This window comes from Coregonus clupeaformis, chromosome 25, assembly GCF_020615455.1.
Source record: "Coregonus clupeaformis isolate EN_2021a chromosome 25, ASM2061545v1, whole genome shotgun sequence".
Lineage (NCBI taxonomy): Eukaryota > Metazoa > Chordata > Actinopteri > Salmoniformes > Salmonidae > Coregonus > Coregonus clupeaformis.
In genome coordinates, this window is record NC_059216.1 from 29,271,421 (window position 1) to 29,285,302 (window position 13,882).

Below are 13,882 nucleotides of genomic sequence, written 5' to 3' on the forward strand. Positions count from 1 at the left end.
CACATTACATGTTGGATAAGGAGATACAATACATTACGTGGTTGTGTATGTTGTGTTTGCATTTCTGGTGAAGTTTGGTCATATTATTGCATTGTTAAAGTACAGAATGTAACGTATAGTATGTATGTATCCAGTGTTGTGAATGTGTTGGAGAACGTTGTTGATCGACAAGCTTTTATTAACAGGCGTTGTGTGAGTAGTAGTGTTTTGTGTGAAGGCTACAGTCTCTTATTTCAGATTTGGTTTTAGTGGACCTGGCACTTGGGCAACATGCAAAGTCTGCATCTGAAATGGCATCCCATTCCCTATATAGTGCACTATTTTTGGCCAGAGCTGGACAAAAGTAGTGCGCTATATAGGGATTCAGGTGCCATTTCAGACACAAATATGGCACAAAGGAATGGATACACACTGGTATAGAAATGACACTGCTTCGTGGAGTTAATAGGAATAGCCTTTCATTTCTGAAGATCTATATAGATCTGTAAATTACTTCTATACCGCTTTTTGTACCAATACCTTACACATTGTTTTTGTAATGTTCAAAACGGATGCTGTGCATCATGCTATTTTTTTTTTTTACAGTTGGGAAAGCAAAATGCCTTATTAAAACTCCAACCATGTTGATTGAGCTGAGACATAAAGTGACAAATTGGACTTGTTTTCGTGATGGTTGGTGGAGAATGTTATTTGCACAAGTTGTGTTTTGAATGTGTAATATTAAAATTGTTAAAGAGAACTTGAATTTGTCTCTTGGCTGTGATGTTTGGTTCCTGTGGAGGAGGAGATCCAAAGATGGAGATGGTTTGGCCACACCCTCTGAAAGCCTCCAACATCACCAGGCAAGCTCTATCCTGGAACCCACAATGGAATCTGAAAAGTGTGCACCAGAGAAACACCTGGAGGTGGGAGCTTGAAGCAGATCCCAAAAGATCAGGCATGGGATGGAACAAGATAGACAAGACAGCCCAGGACAAAGTGCGATGGAGAGGAGTCGTCGATGGCCTATGCCCCCTGGGTAGTTTGATGTTTGACTTAAAGAGCTGGGGTGGGAGATGATCCTGAGTCAGTTGTATAGGCAATGGGAGCTAAAATGTGGAGGTGTAGATGGAATGGCTGCTTAAAGTTCTGATCATAATATCTAGTAATGCCTACTTTGTCTAATTTTATTATATGACTGGCACTGATCTGCCACACTTTTGACTCTTTTGAATCAATGAAACTACAGTTGAAACTACAAGTTTCAATCAATGAAACTACAAGTTCAATCAATGAAACTACAAGTTGGTTAATTGAAGTGTTGATGATATGTTTAGTTAGGATTGGCCGTGATGTGCTGGACAAAAGTTTGCGCAGACTGTAGCTAGCTCTCCAGGATAAGGTGACCACTGCTCCATAGGAAAAAGTATATATTCTCCTTCCACTAGATGTCAGGATAGTACAGAAGCATAGGTCTACTACTGTAGATTACTACAGTATATTTTCCACCAAGGGTAGGCGACAACCGCCACGTGACATTTCAGGAAAACCTGACAACGTGTTACAAGAGCAGACACGTTCAGTGAACTGTAGTGTTTAGATAGTTGCAGGTAGAGATGTGTCATGTATAGCTGACACAATTACACATTCTGTATTACCGGTCTGACTTGGAAAACTGTATTGCCCTTATAACAATGTCATTGAAATGAAGTGGGCTTGGGCTAGAGCAGGGCTGCCAAATCCTGGTCCTGAGATTCCCTAAAAACACGCCATTTATGACCGGAAGTTACTTTTTTTCGTAGCAGGTTACATAAGGGTTTAGCGAAAATGCTCTCCTAACCTGATACAAAAAGTAACTGCTGGTCGTAGCTGTATCGAACTGGCATTTCTTTAGGGAGTCCCCAGCTCCCGGAGGGCCGAAACACTGTTGGTGTTTATCCTCTCCTTCTAATCTGGGACTAATTCAGACCTGGGACACCAGGTGAGTAAAATTAACTACCAGGTAAAAACAGAAAAGTTTTTGCCCTCCAGGACCAGGATTGGGCAGAGTATGTTTCGCTCTTGAAAACTCAGTCATCATGCCCCTACGTCATTCGCAGGAAGGGCGGTGCGGTTCAGGTAAGGCAGAGTCACAACTGTGAACCACTGCGCCGCGCAAAGGAGCCACTGAGCAACCAGCAATCAGTGGGAAAACAACCGTGGAATACAGGTGCCACGTTTATCAGTTGCCAAAGAGATATTCGGATGCAAAGTAGATCGTTGCGCAAATCTTGAAAGCTGTGGAAAATAAGGAAGTCAAACGTTAGTTCTTGATTTGGGAACATAGAAGAGCAGCAGCAGCAGCATCATCATCATGTTCAGTTGGGTGAATAATGAACAAGGAGGCAGAAACAAGGACGGCGAGATGTACCAAACTGTGACGGAGGGTCTTCAACAACTTTACACAAAAAAAATATTCCCATTGGAAGAAACGTATCTTTTCCATGATTTCCATTCACCGGCGTTGGAGGCAGCGGATTTTCAGAGCAAGCCAATGGTTCTACTGGTTGGACAGTATTCTACGGGGAAGACAACGTTCATAAGGTAGTGCATCCAGACATCTGCAACAGTTATGCATCCTCATTTTTGTCACAACTGTATTTTACCTACAGGGTCTGCCTGTCAAATTATTGAGTTGAATAATCCCTAGGCAAGTACTTTGACAAGTTGAGCTGCCAAAATGGGGGTGAATTGATGTCAAAATGTAAATGAGGAAACAACCACTGATGGAGAAGGTTGTTGCCCGATGCAGCCTAATGTGTAGTGTTGGGAAATGATCTAGCATTATGTTGAGGTTGTAGATGTTTTTTTTCTTAATTTTTTATTTTTACCAATATTCCATGTTCACGTTCAATACAACATGAATTAGACTTCCCTTTTTCCTTAGATCAGGGGAGGGAGGTGCCACACTAACTGCTTCTTAGATTTTTTTTTTTTTTTTATGTCACGAGGTAGAAGCTGAGAAGTGTTAACTATTTCCCCCTAGAGCAGTGTTTCTCAACTCCATTCCTCGAGTAACCCCAACAGCACACATTTGTGTTGTAGCCCCGGACAAGCACAGCTGATTCCATTTGTCAACTAATCATCAAGCCCTCAGGTAAGTTTGTATATCTACATTACTGTACAACAAAAAATGTGTGCTGTTGGGGTTACTCAAGGACTGGAGGTGGGAAACATTGCCCTGAGAGAACAAGTTAATCCACCAGCCTGTTCTTGATTGGTTGCTTTCGAGTTTCCACCATCAATATCATTGTAACTTGGGTCTTTTGTGCACTCCAGGTCTCTGAACAACCAATTGTTATAGGCGAGAAAGAATAATTTCATTATATAAGTCTTTCTCAGACTCGATGGCAATTTTGAACACTGTCAGTTTAGTGACTTGGTGATCTGCAGGTTCTGCAGCAAGATGGGACATGCAGCTTCACTATCTTTAGGAAAGGTGCCTCTGGTAGGCTACTCCAGTCTGCCAACTTCTGAAAGTAGATGCACAATACTGAGAATTAGGTCAACACACCCCTTTTTGTTGCAGGGGTAACATCTCACCTTGCAGATTGTGCACACAAGAAGAAATATGGTTTCAACTTAGTCAAATCCCTTTTATTACTTTACCTTAAAAAACCAGATCAACTTTAGTGAAAACAGTTTCTTATCATAAGTAGACTACACGATTACTTGGTGTTCGTACTGCTCCTACACAACAGATGATTTCATTCTTGCAGAGCTCAGTTACATCATTTTACATTTACGTCATTTAGCAGACACTCTTATCCAGAGCGACTTACAGTTAGTGAGTGCATACATTATTTTGTTGTATTTTTTTTAAATATTGGCCCCCCGTGGGAATCGAACCCACAACCCTGGCGTTGCAAACGCCATGCTCTACCAACTGAGCTACATCCCTGCCGGCCAATTGTGCGCCGCCCCATGGGTCTCCCGGTCGCGGCCGGCTACGACAGAGCCTGGATTCGAACCAGGATCTCTAGTGGCACAGCTAGCACTGCCTTAGACCACTGCGCCACTCGGGAGATTAGACATCAGACAGGATCCCACCCAATTCTAAGGAATGTAATGATGAATCAGGGGAGTTGATAATTGCCTGATCCCAGATCTGTTTGTGCTGTCTTGTCAACTCCTATGGTCATTGTCATGCTTAACGTGATGTGTTTGGCGGAACAATGACCATAGGAGTTGGCAAGACGGCACACACCAATATGGGACTAGACTAGGGTAGAAAGCCATTAACAGTCCTCCTAAAGACATGTCTTCTCCTTTGAGTGGATGTGGCCAAGGCAAGCTGGCATTCCTCTGTTTGAATACCTTTGACACAATGTCATCCTCTCACAGGAAGGGCTGAGTACCTATAGCATGGCCAGAACTTTGCAGGAAAAACAATGTTGCTCAGTTTTTTTGGTCTTGGGGGGCATATATCAAGCACTACGCCAGCCTTTGAAGTGTCTTGCATTGGCAGGTGAAAATGTGAGCATGTGCCATCCAGTTAAGCCCATATCAAACGAAAAGCATTTTTTAACATGCGTGTACACACTGGAATTAGAATGCACAGGAGTGAATGAGAGAAAACAGATAGGCCGTGAGCATCTACGGCGTCACAGCGCGTCAAATTAGAAAGCAAGTCTATTTTTCTCGTGTCTACGCAGAGCAATGCTGGTAAAATAAGCAGATAAACTGCATGGGTCGTTTGTAGAAAAAGAGGAATTATGATCTTCCCTATGCTAGACTAAAGATGTAGTTTAAAATCTATTGGGATGTAAGGTTTATCAGTCAAATATGCTACATATTTGAAAACAATTGCAGGTTAGCTGTGTTGATTTCGATCATAGGCATATAGCCTAGGCAGGCTACGGCTGGGAAACTCGAGGAGCCCCAATTTTCAAGAGAGAATACTGTTATGTAGACAAACGAGACTAGCTAAATTCTTTCTAATCTGCTCGGGTGTACTAGCTACAACTCTTCTCACGTTCGTAAGCTAACATAACAACTGTTTAGCGCAGGCAGGTACAGTTGCTCCTGTAGGACATATAAGGTGAGTTAAAAGGAACACACAACAATAATTCACAAGCGGTACATAGCGAACATAACAAATACAACTGTTTTATAATGGATTCTCATGACAATTAAGTTGGCATACGCTATGCAGTATGTGAATTGACACTCCTCTCGCGCGCAAATCTTGACGCCGTTGACAGCATCTTTCCGTGTGATTTTGGCTTTAGGCGGATGGCCTAGCACTCCCATAGTATGTGGTATTTACTCGTGATATTCACATTAATTTGCATATGCAAGTATTCTTTAGTCGTTCTGCTTAAACAGAAAGGCCTAGTAATAGTAGGCGTTGGCCTGGTGTTTGTGCAGATGTTTCAGTCAACAGTCAGAGAGCTTTGTAATCATGTTGGAGTCAGATTATGAATATTGCCTTTGTTATATTACCTCATCTTCATCAACCATCATGCCAAGTCCTATTGTCCATTGTAAAACATTATTTGAAGTGTTGTATTGATATGGTGTATCTAGTGTCTGGATATATTGCTGTAATGTATTGCTGATCTCAAAAAATAAATGTCCACAGTGGTGATTTACTCTTACTCTGTTCTGTTTCAGGTACCTGCTGGAGCAGGACTTCCCAGGCATGCGGATTGGCCCAGAGCCCACGACGGATGGCTTCATCGCTGTCATGTACGGGGAGAACGAGGGCGTTGTCCCTGGCAACGCTCTGGTGGTCGACCCCAAGAAACCCTTCCGTAAACTCAACGCCTTTGGCAACTCCTTCCTCAACAGGTAAAGTGGACAGTTTTTTGTTTATTACCGGTAACACTTTACATTAAAGGGGAACTGCACCCGCTGATTTGGCCTCGTTTTTTGGCTTGCTCCTCAAGAAATGCTTGCGGCCATGACAGAAGCCAAACGTGAGTTGGCTTGGGGGTGTGGTTTGATGTGGGTGTTTCTTGGGTGTGTCCTTTCCACCACCAAGACAGAACCTTGCTCGCAGCTGTTTCCCCCCATTCAATCACAACTTACCTCCTGCAGGTTGAGTTCAATAACTACAGGCAGATGTATGGTGAGATGCTGGAAGAAGCTTTGAATAGGTCAGTAGCCTACAGATTAATATGAGAAGAATGCAATTGCTGAATTTATGGGGATATTCAATTTTTTTTAAATGTAGTAACATTTCCATGAAGAATAAACAAACCTTTACATAATACCATAGAATCAGTGTTCTGCTAATATAGCAAGGTGCACCTTTAATTCCCAGCCAATACAGATACTGTGCCTATCGGTATTTTGTCTGGTGGTAATGGGGCTACCTTGGCAAACTATTTAGTGGTCATACCTTCCTGTGTGGTGTCCCGTATACAACAGGAGTTCCCTGATCCTGGTGCAGAATACACAAGGTTTCTCCCTCCCCATATTGACTAATGCCATTCAATTCAATAATAAAAAAAGGCAATACAAGTAAAAGTTGTCTAGTAAACTTTTAATACTGAGTGCCAGGTCTCTCTTCATTCAGAAGAGACATCAGTATCAAGCCTGTCTGTCAGTCTGGACTTCATCACATCATTTTGCAAGTCTCCATGTGCTGGCTCCATACATGTTTCTGTGAACACATACAGTGAGGGAAAAAAGTATTTGATCCCCTGCTGATTTTGTACGTTTGCCCACTGACAAAGACATGATCAGTCTATAATTTGAATGGTAGGTCTATTTGAACAGTGAGAGACAGAATAACAACAAAACAATCCAGAAAAACGCATGTAAATTTTTTTTTATTAAGTGATTTGCATTTTAATGAGGGAAATAAGTATTTGACACCTCTGCAAAACATGAGTAAGTACTTGGTGGAAAAACCCTTGTTGGCAATCACAGAGGTCAGATGTTTCTTGTAGTTGGCCACCAGGTTTGCACACATCTCAGGAGGGATTTTGTTCCACTCCTCTTTGCAGATCTTCTCCAAGTCATTAAGGTTTCGAGGCTGATGTTTGGCAACTCGAACCTTCAGCTCCCTCCACAGATTTTCTATGGGATTAAGGTCTGGAGACTGGCTAGGCCACTCCAGGACCTTAATGTGCTTCTTCTTGAGCCACTCCTTTGTTGCCTTGGCCGTGTGTTCTGGGTCATTGTCATGCTGGAATACCCATCCACGACCCATTTTCAATGCCCTGGCTGAGGGAAGGAGGTTCTCACCCAAGATTTGATGGTACATGGCCCCGTCCATCGTCTCTTTGATGCGGTGAAGTTGTCCTGTCCCCTTAGCAGAAAAACACCCCCAAAGCATAATGTTTCCACCTCCATGTTTGACGGTGGGGATGGTGTTCTTGGGGTCATAGGCAGCATTCCTCCTCCTCCAAACACGGCGAGTTGAGTTGATGCCAAAGACCTCGATTTTGGTCTCATCTGACCACAACACTTTCACCCAGTTCTCCTCTGAATCATTCAGATGTTCATTGGCAAACTTCAGACGGGCCTATATATGTGTTTACTTGAGCAGGGGGACCTTGCGGGCGCTGCAGGATTTCAGTCCTTCACGGCGTAGTGTGTTACCAATTGTTTTCTTGGTGACTATGGTCCCAGCTGCCTTGAGATCATTGATAAGATCCTCCCGTGTAGTTCTGGGCTGATTCCTCACCGTTCTCATGATCATTGCAACTCCACGAGGTGAGATCTTGCATGGAGCCCCAGGCCGAGGGAGATTGACAGTTATTTTGTGTTTTTTCCATTTGCGAATAATCGCACCAACTGTTGTCACCTTCTCACCAAGCTGCTGGCAATGGTCCTGTAGCCCATTCCAGCCTTGTGTAGGTCTACAATCTTGTCCCTGACATCCTTGGAGAGCTCTTTGGTCTTGGCCATGGTGGAGAGTTTGGAATCTGATTGATTGCTTCTGTGGACAGGTGTCTTTTATACAGGTAACGAGCTGAGATTAGGAGCACTCCCTTTAAGAGTGTGCTCCTAATCTCAGCTCATTACCTGTATAAAAGACACCTGGGAGCCAGAAATCTTTCTGATTGAGAGGGGGTCAAATACTTATTTCCCTCATTAAAATGCAAATCAATTTATACATTTTTTACATGCGTCTTTCTGGGTTTTTGTTGTTGTTATTCTGTCTCTCACTGTTCAAATAAACCTACCATTAAAATTATAGACTGATCATTTATTTGTCAGTGGGCAAACGTACAAAATCAGCAGGGTATCAAATACTTTTTTCCCTCACTGTACACACATAGTCACTGTTCTATTACCAATGTTAGGATGGGTAATATCTGACACAAACGGTACGATGTTGAAGTTTGAATCGGTCAGATAAAACCTACCCAATGATGGTCTCGCCATCAAATGACTGAGGCTGGCGTCTGGCAAAAGCATCTACAGTCATCTGTAGAAATAGGCAGAGTTGATGCAGAGTTCATTTGTGACGCATGGAATGAAAAGGGTGTTGCTAATACTGGACATTTCTGCTGTACTGTATTATTAGTAATCCCCTTCAGTCCCACGTTGTGGATGTGTTGCGTGCCAGGTCTCTCTCCATTCAGAGACGTTCGTACCAAGCCTGTCCATTGATCAGGACTCCATCACACCATCTTGCAAGTCTCCAAGTGCTGGCTCCATAGATGCATCTCTGAATATCTGACAAACATACTATGTTGAAGTTTGAACAGGTCAGACTAAACCTACCTAATTCTGGTCTCCCCATCGACAACCGTTGGTGAGTAGACAAGGTGAGGCTGGAGGTAAGGTCTTTGCCAGCTCCACATTGAAGGACATGGCAGCGTAGATCAGCTCCTGGCCCCTCATCAAAGATTCTGGTTGGACACACACACACAAACACGTGATTACATTATCAATGGTTGTTATGATTAGCCTGGTGGAACCAACCTGATCACTGCGTTCACCTTTCTATTTCACTTCAGATAATATAATGTGAAATGGAATAGTGAACACAGCGATCAGGTTAGGTTATGCCCTGGACATTATATGCATCTAGGAAGTAGAAAATAAGCAACAAATAATATCAGTTTAGATACATTATGTTTCACAATTGGGTTATCACATGTATCAAAATAATGTGGGTTACCTTCTGTATTTGTACAAATTATCAGCCTGTGAAAGCTGTTGCTGCTGACAGGTGAAGGTTGGTGGTCGGATACTTACCTAAATGTGTCTGACTGTTCCATTCATAGGAATGCTCACAGCGAGAGCATGTCTGCATGATGCTGATGAGGGCCTCCTTGCTGGTCTTCTCTGTACTGCATGTTTGGCTGCAAGCTGGACATCTCTTGAAAAACTGCAGTATGCAATCTTATGAGGTGGTGTTGACTGAGGGGGCCAGTGACTGGGTGATATAATAGACGGCTGAGTGGTGAATTGCATTTTGTTCTAAAGAAAGGACAGAGCTTTTTGCTAGTGCACTTCACAACTAAAATGCCTACTAGTTATACAGTGGGGAGAACAAGTATTTGATACACTGCCGATTTTGCAGGTTTTCCTACTTACAAAGCATGTAGAGGTCTGTAATTTGTATCATAGGTACACTTCAACTGTGAGAGACGGAATCTAAAACAAAAATCCAGAAAATCAAATTGTGTGATTTTTAAGTAATTAATTTGCATTTCATTGCATCATGAGGCCACTATCTGCTTGGCTGGGGAATAAGCCTACTAGTTTATTAAGGTATTTTTTAATACAACTTTTCACATAACACACCTTACCTGCCACTATCAGAGGCCTCATGATGCCGTGTCCTTCTCATAAGAGTTGAGGGAGACTTTGGCAACAACGGAAGAGGTGTCACAAGGGTAATTGTGTCGCATTACACACTTTTGTTCTGAGATCTTGCTTGACAAGCTGTGAAAATAGCAGGTGAACAGTGAATGAAATGATTTTGGGAGGTCACTAAACCATTGCAATCATATTTCTGGACATGTTATGAGACCCACCTTAGCTCCTTCTAGTAGATCCCGGCATCCGTTCATGACCAGGGGATCAGTCTGGCACCCAACTGTGCATTTTGTCTAACAGAAAAACAGGGTCAACGATTGTCATCATCCCTCAATTGTAAACATAGCTAGAGAAATAACGTAATCTTGTTTGGAAGGTAATTCTATGCTTTACAGATATCGACTGACTGGATCCAGATTGGATTCAGGCCGGTGACGCCGTTACAAAATGCAACCAACTGTGACATGTTTTGTTATGGCCCTGGGTTGGTTTGAGTTTGTTGCTGCTAGTTAGTACACTGTCGTAGTCACACATGAGTTAGCTAGTACCACCATACATTTAATTTTTTTTTTTTTACATTTGAGTGATTTAGCAGACGCTCTTATCCAGAGTGCATACATTATTATTATTTTTATTTTTTTATACTGGCCCCCCGTGGGAATCGAACCCACAACCCTGGTGTTGCAAACACCATGCTCTACCAACTGAGCTACATCCCTGCCGGCCATTCCCTCCCCGACGCTGGGCCAATTGTGCGCCGCCCCATGGGTGCATACAATATTTATTTGTGCCCTAGACATGGGTTGCACATCGGAGGCTAATGTGACTGTTTCGTCTAAATTACAGTAACTTATAGTGACATGGAATTACATCTAGTAGGAAACGACTGTCATATTATGTCGTCAAATATACTTTAGAGAGATGGCAATGTTGCCAATACTGTTAGCTAGCTAATATACGGTGGTCCCCTCAATCTTAGTTAGCTGGCTAAAGTTATAGCTACTGCATCTTAAGTCAATCTGGCTATATCACAATCTTGACAAAAGGTTTTCCTAATAATTATTTGCCTACTTTTGAAAGGTTATCGTGTTTCCAAGCCAAATCCGAGTTGTATTGAGGTAGGCTAACATTAGCCAGCTAGCTAGCTAGTTGGGTAGCTATGCTAGGGATGATGGTGATAATGATGATCAAAATATACATAACCAGCAGTCTATGGTCTAGCTACTCACCACCATTGGGGACCAACAAACTCCAACCACCTATTCCGCACGGTAGGGTCCTTCAGCAGGGCATGCAAACCATAGTTGGCTGTGCATCCTGCTGGAAGCATGCATTGCCGAGCCGGATGCATGGTCATTCCATACAGGGCTTTTCAGTCTCAAATGGCCATGATCCTTTGAACGCGTTGGGGGTGATGAAACATCGGAGCCCCATTCAATGAAGGGAAGCAAAGTGGGCAGAGGGATGATTTGCAAAACAGGGCATGAATTGTTGACATAATTGTAATCCAAACCCAACCTTCATTTACTCGTTGTGACGCACTCAGGTTTAAAACTCAGTTTTAGACGAGACTGACTTCATGACAAAAAAATCCTATTTACACTTTGTAGTCAATTTTGACACTAGAATATGGGTTTCTGACTCATCGATGCGACACAGGCCGTTTTCAAAGGGATTAGTTGTTTTTTAGGGGCAGTCGCTTTTTAAATAGTTTTCACAAAGCTGTTAATACATTATTATGTAACAACAATATTGTAACAAGTAATTCGTGTTATTACACAGGTATAAGCATAGAATTACATAACTTTAATTTGACGATATCTGTGGGTATAAGAGCAACTCAATATCAGGGGTTACCCACATAGTGACATAATTGTTACTGAAATGCTGTGGCATGTGGAAATGTCCATTACATAAATAGGCAGCTGAGCCTTGGTAGGAATTTCTAACAGCCCCCCTAGCTGATAACTCAAGGTGAAGACATTTTCTTTGATATGAGTATTGATTGATTACAACCAGACACCACCTCCCCCTGTCATTAATTATGAGTTCATATTATCTGTTATCTTATCTATGTTTACCTCCCTCTCTCACTTTGTCCTCATAAATCAGACATTAGTGACATGGGGGTCCCTGTTCATTATAACATCCTGAATAAGTCATTCTTGTGCAGCGAGAACACATATTTGAAATGATATTTTTTCACATTATAAACATGTTTTGTTGAGTACATTCGTCCAAGCCTGCATTCCTGCAGTGCAACAATTGGGCTTTTCTCTCCCTGTGGTTACAAGATTTGGTTGAATTGTGTCCTATGGTGATTGACAAAGCAGATCCAGTTGATGTAATCATGTTGAAAAAAGCAGAGGTTAGGGATTATTTTGGTATTGTCGTCCCATTGCTTCCTGTCAGCCCTTTTGACATAGCTGTCATTTTTTTCCAAAAACAGTTAGGAGAGGGAAGTGACTTTGTCACTTTTCATTTATTGTAGCTGTAGCACTGTCTTGAATTTCTGTTGGCTCAGTCAAGAGGTTCTCTTAGCATTAATTTTAGCTAAACAACAATTGTCTGAAGCATGTTTCCTTTTTCCAGATATTTATAATCCATGGGAAATGGTTAAGTACTTCTATGACAGTTGGCCAAGTTAAGGTCAAAGACATTCTTGACAGGACAGAGGACATCTCCTCCTTTCCAGAGGAACCACTGACAATGCACATTGTTTCCAGTGGAATTTAATGTGCGTCACACAAGATGTCACTTGGAGTATGTCCCCCCCCCAACTCAGTTATCTTACATGGGTGAATTTATAGCACTTAAGTTGATGCCATGGTTGCATACTAGGCCTACAAGTGCCCAGACAAAAATAATAGACATCACCGGTGTTGGCCTGAATCTGCCAACAAGCCAGATCTCTGTTACCATCACACATGATCTGATCTGAATGGCTAAATCACTGCTCCTCCAAAGCAAAAACATACCAGCTTTAGAAATGGGAAAGGATGGGGTAAAAAAAGAGGAAGAAAACGTCTTGAATATGTTTTGACAACATGAGTTTATCAGGGTGCTTTCTGGAGCTGCTCTTCAAATCATGTATTGTGTTTTCTCTTCTCCTGTAGGTTCATCTGTTCCCAGATTCCTAACCAGGTCCTCCAGGGTATTAGTATAATTGACACACCAGGAATCCTGTCTGGAGAGAAGCAACGCATTAGCCGAGGTCAGTAGCTAGCAATCGAGCAGAGATGTGACATTGATTGATACAGGAGGAAGGCCTACGCTGCCAAAACACTTCTAGATGTAGACTTTTGCCACTCAATGTTGCTGCTTTTAGCATCAACCACCCTTTAAAAAAAACTATAAATCATCAAACTACCCAACTTGGAGAGCTATGGTAGTACTTTGCTTTTAAGAAATAATAGTTATTTTGTTTATGATGGCTCAATTTAACAAGTCTATGCTTGTTTGTATACGTTTCACAGGTGCAGATATTTCACATACTGGCTTTGTATTCTACAGTGCACTAATTTGATCAAACTAATGGTAAATGGGTAGCTATGGGTAGCAAGTTTGATTAAAGTGTCAAAGCATGGGATGTAGAGCTGTGTTAAGTGTTTTGCGTAGTTCTTGTCACCGGATAGATAAGAAGCATGTTCATGCTCTCAGAATGTACAGTAGGTCACTCTATGCCAGCTGTTTGACGTAATTGTACCAATATTACATCTGATAATATCACCACTGAAGGCACAGCATGATGCAATGCCTCCAGGGCCCTAGTAATGTTTTCTCCAGAATTAGAATCCAACATTGACTTTCTAAGCCTCCACTGGAAACCCTGAGATATTAAGTCCTACTGTAGGTCTTACGGCCCTGCTACACTACCATCAGCCATCTGACATTGCCGTCAGACATCAGCCGTTGAGGGAATGCTTCCTTTGACGTCAATGAAAGCTGCTATACTGCTCATGTTGCGCGTGCGTTACTTCACATCCAATGACAGCATCCAAGCTCAAGAATCTCAGAGGTTCAATTCTTGATGCCTGCATTCATGCTATCTTGTGAATTGAAATTATGTGAAAGAAACTTGATTTTGGCTGCATATTTGATATTTTATTAGGATCTCCATTAGCTGTTGCGAAAG

The 13,882-nt window shown here is 42.2% G+C and overlaps 1 protein-coding gene across 3 annotated transcripts in view; it reads left to right on the forward strand.

The window, feature by feature from the left end:
* The first annotated feature begins 2,023 nt into the window (after window positions 1-2,023).
* The window catches only part of LOC121539498 (EH domain-containing protein 4), a 43,217-nt gene continuing 31,358 nt past the window's right edge, over window positions 2,024-13,882 (forward strand). The window contains exons 1-3 of one of the 3 annotated variants that reach the window (XM_041848043.2): window positions 2,024-2,562; window positions 5,635-5,811; window positions 12,864-12,961. In XM_041848043.2, coding sequence (XP_041703977.1) covers window positions 2,333-2,562; window positions 5,635-5,811; window positions 12,864-12,961 — 505 coding nt within the window. In that variant the 5' untranslated portion in view covers window positions 2,024-2,332. Of the gene's footprint in view, window positions 2,563-3,071; window positions 3,116-4,662; window positions 5,060-5,634; window positions 5,812-12,863; window positions 12,962-13,882 lie in introns of those variants that run through there. The other 2 variants (XM_041848045.1, XM_041848044.2) reach the window with 2 other exon arrangements.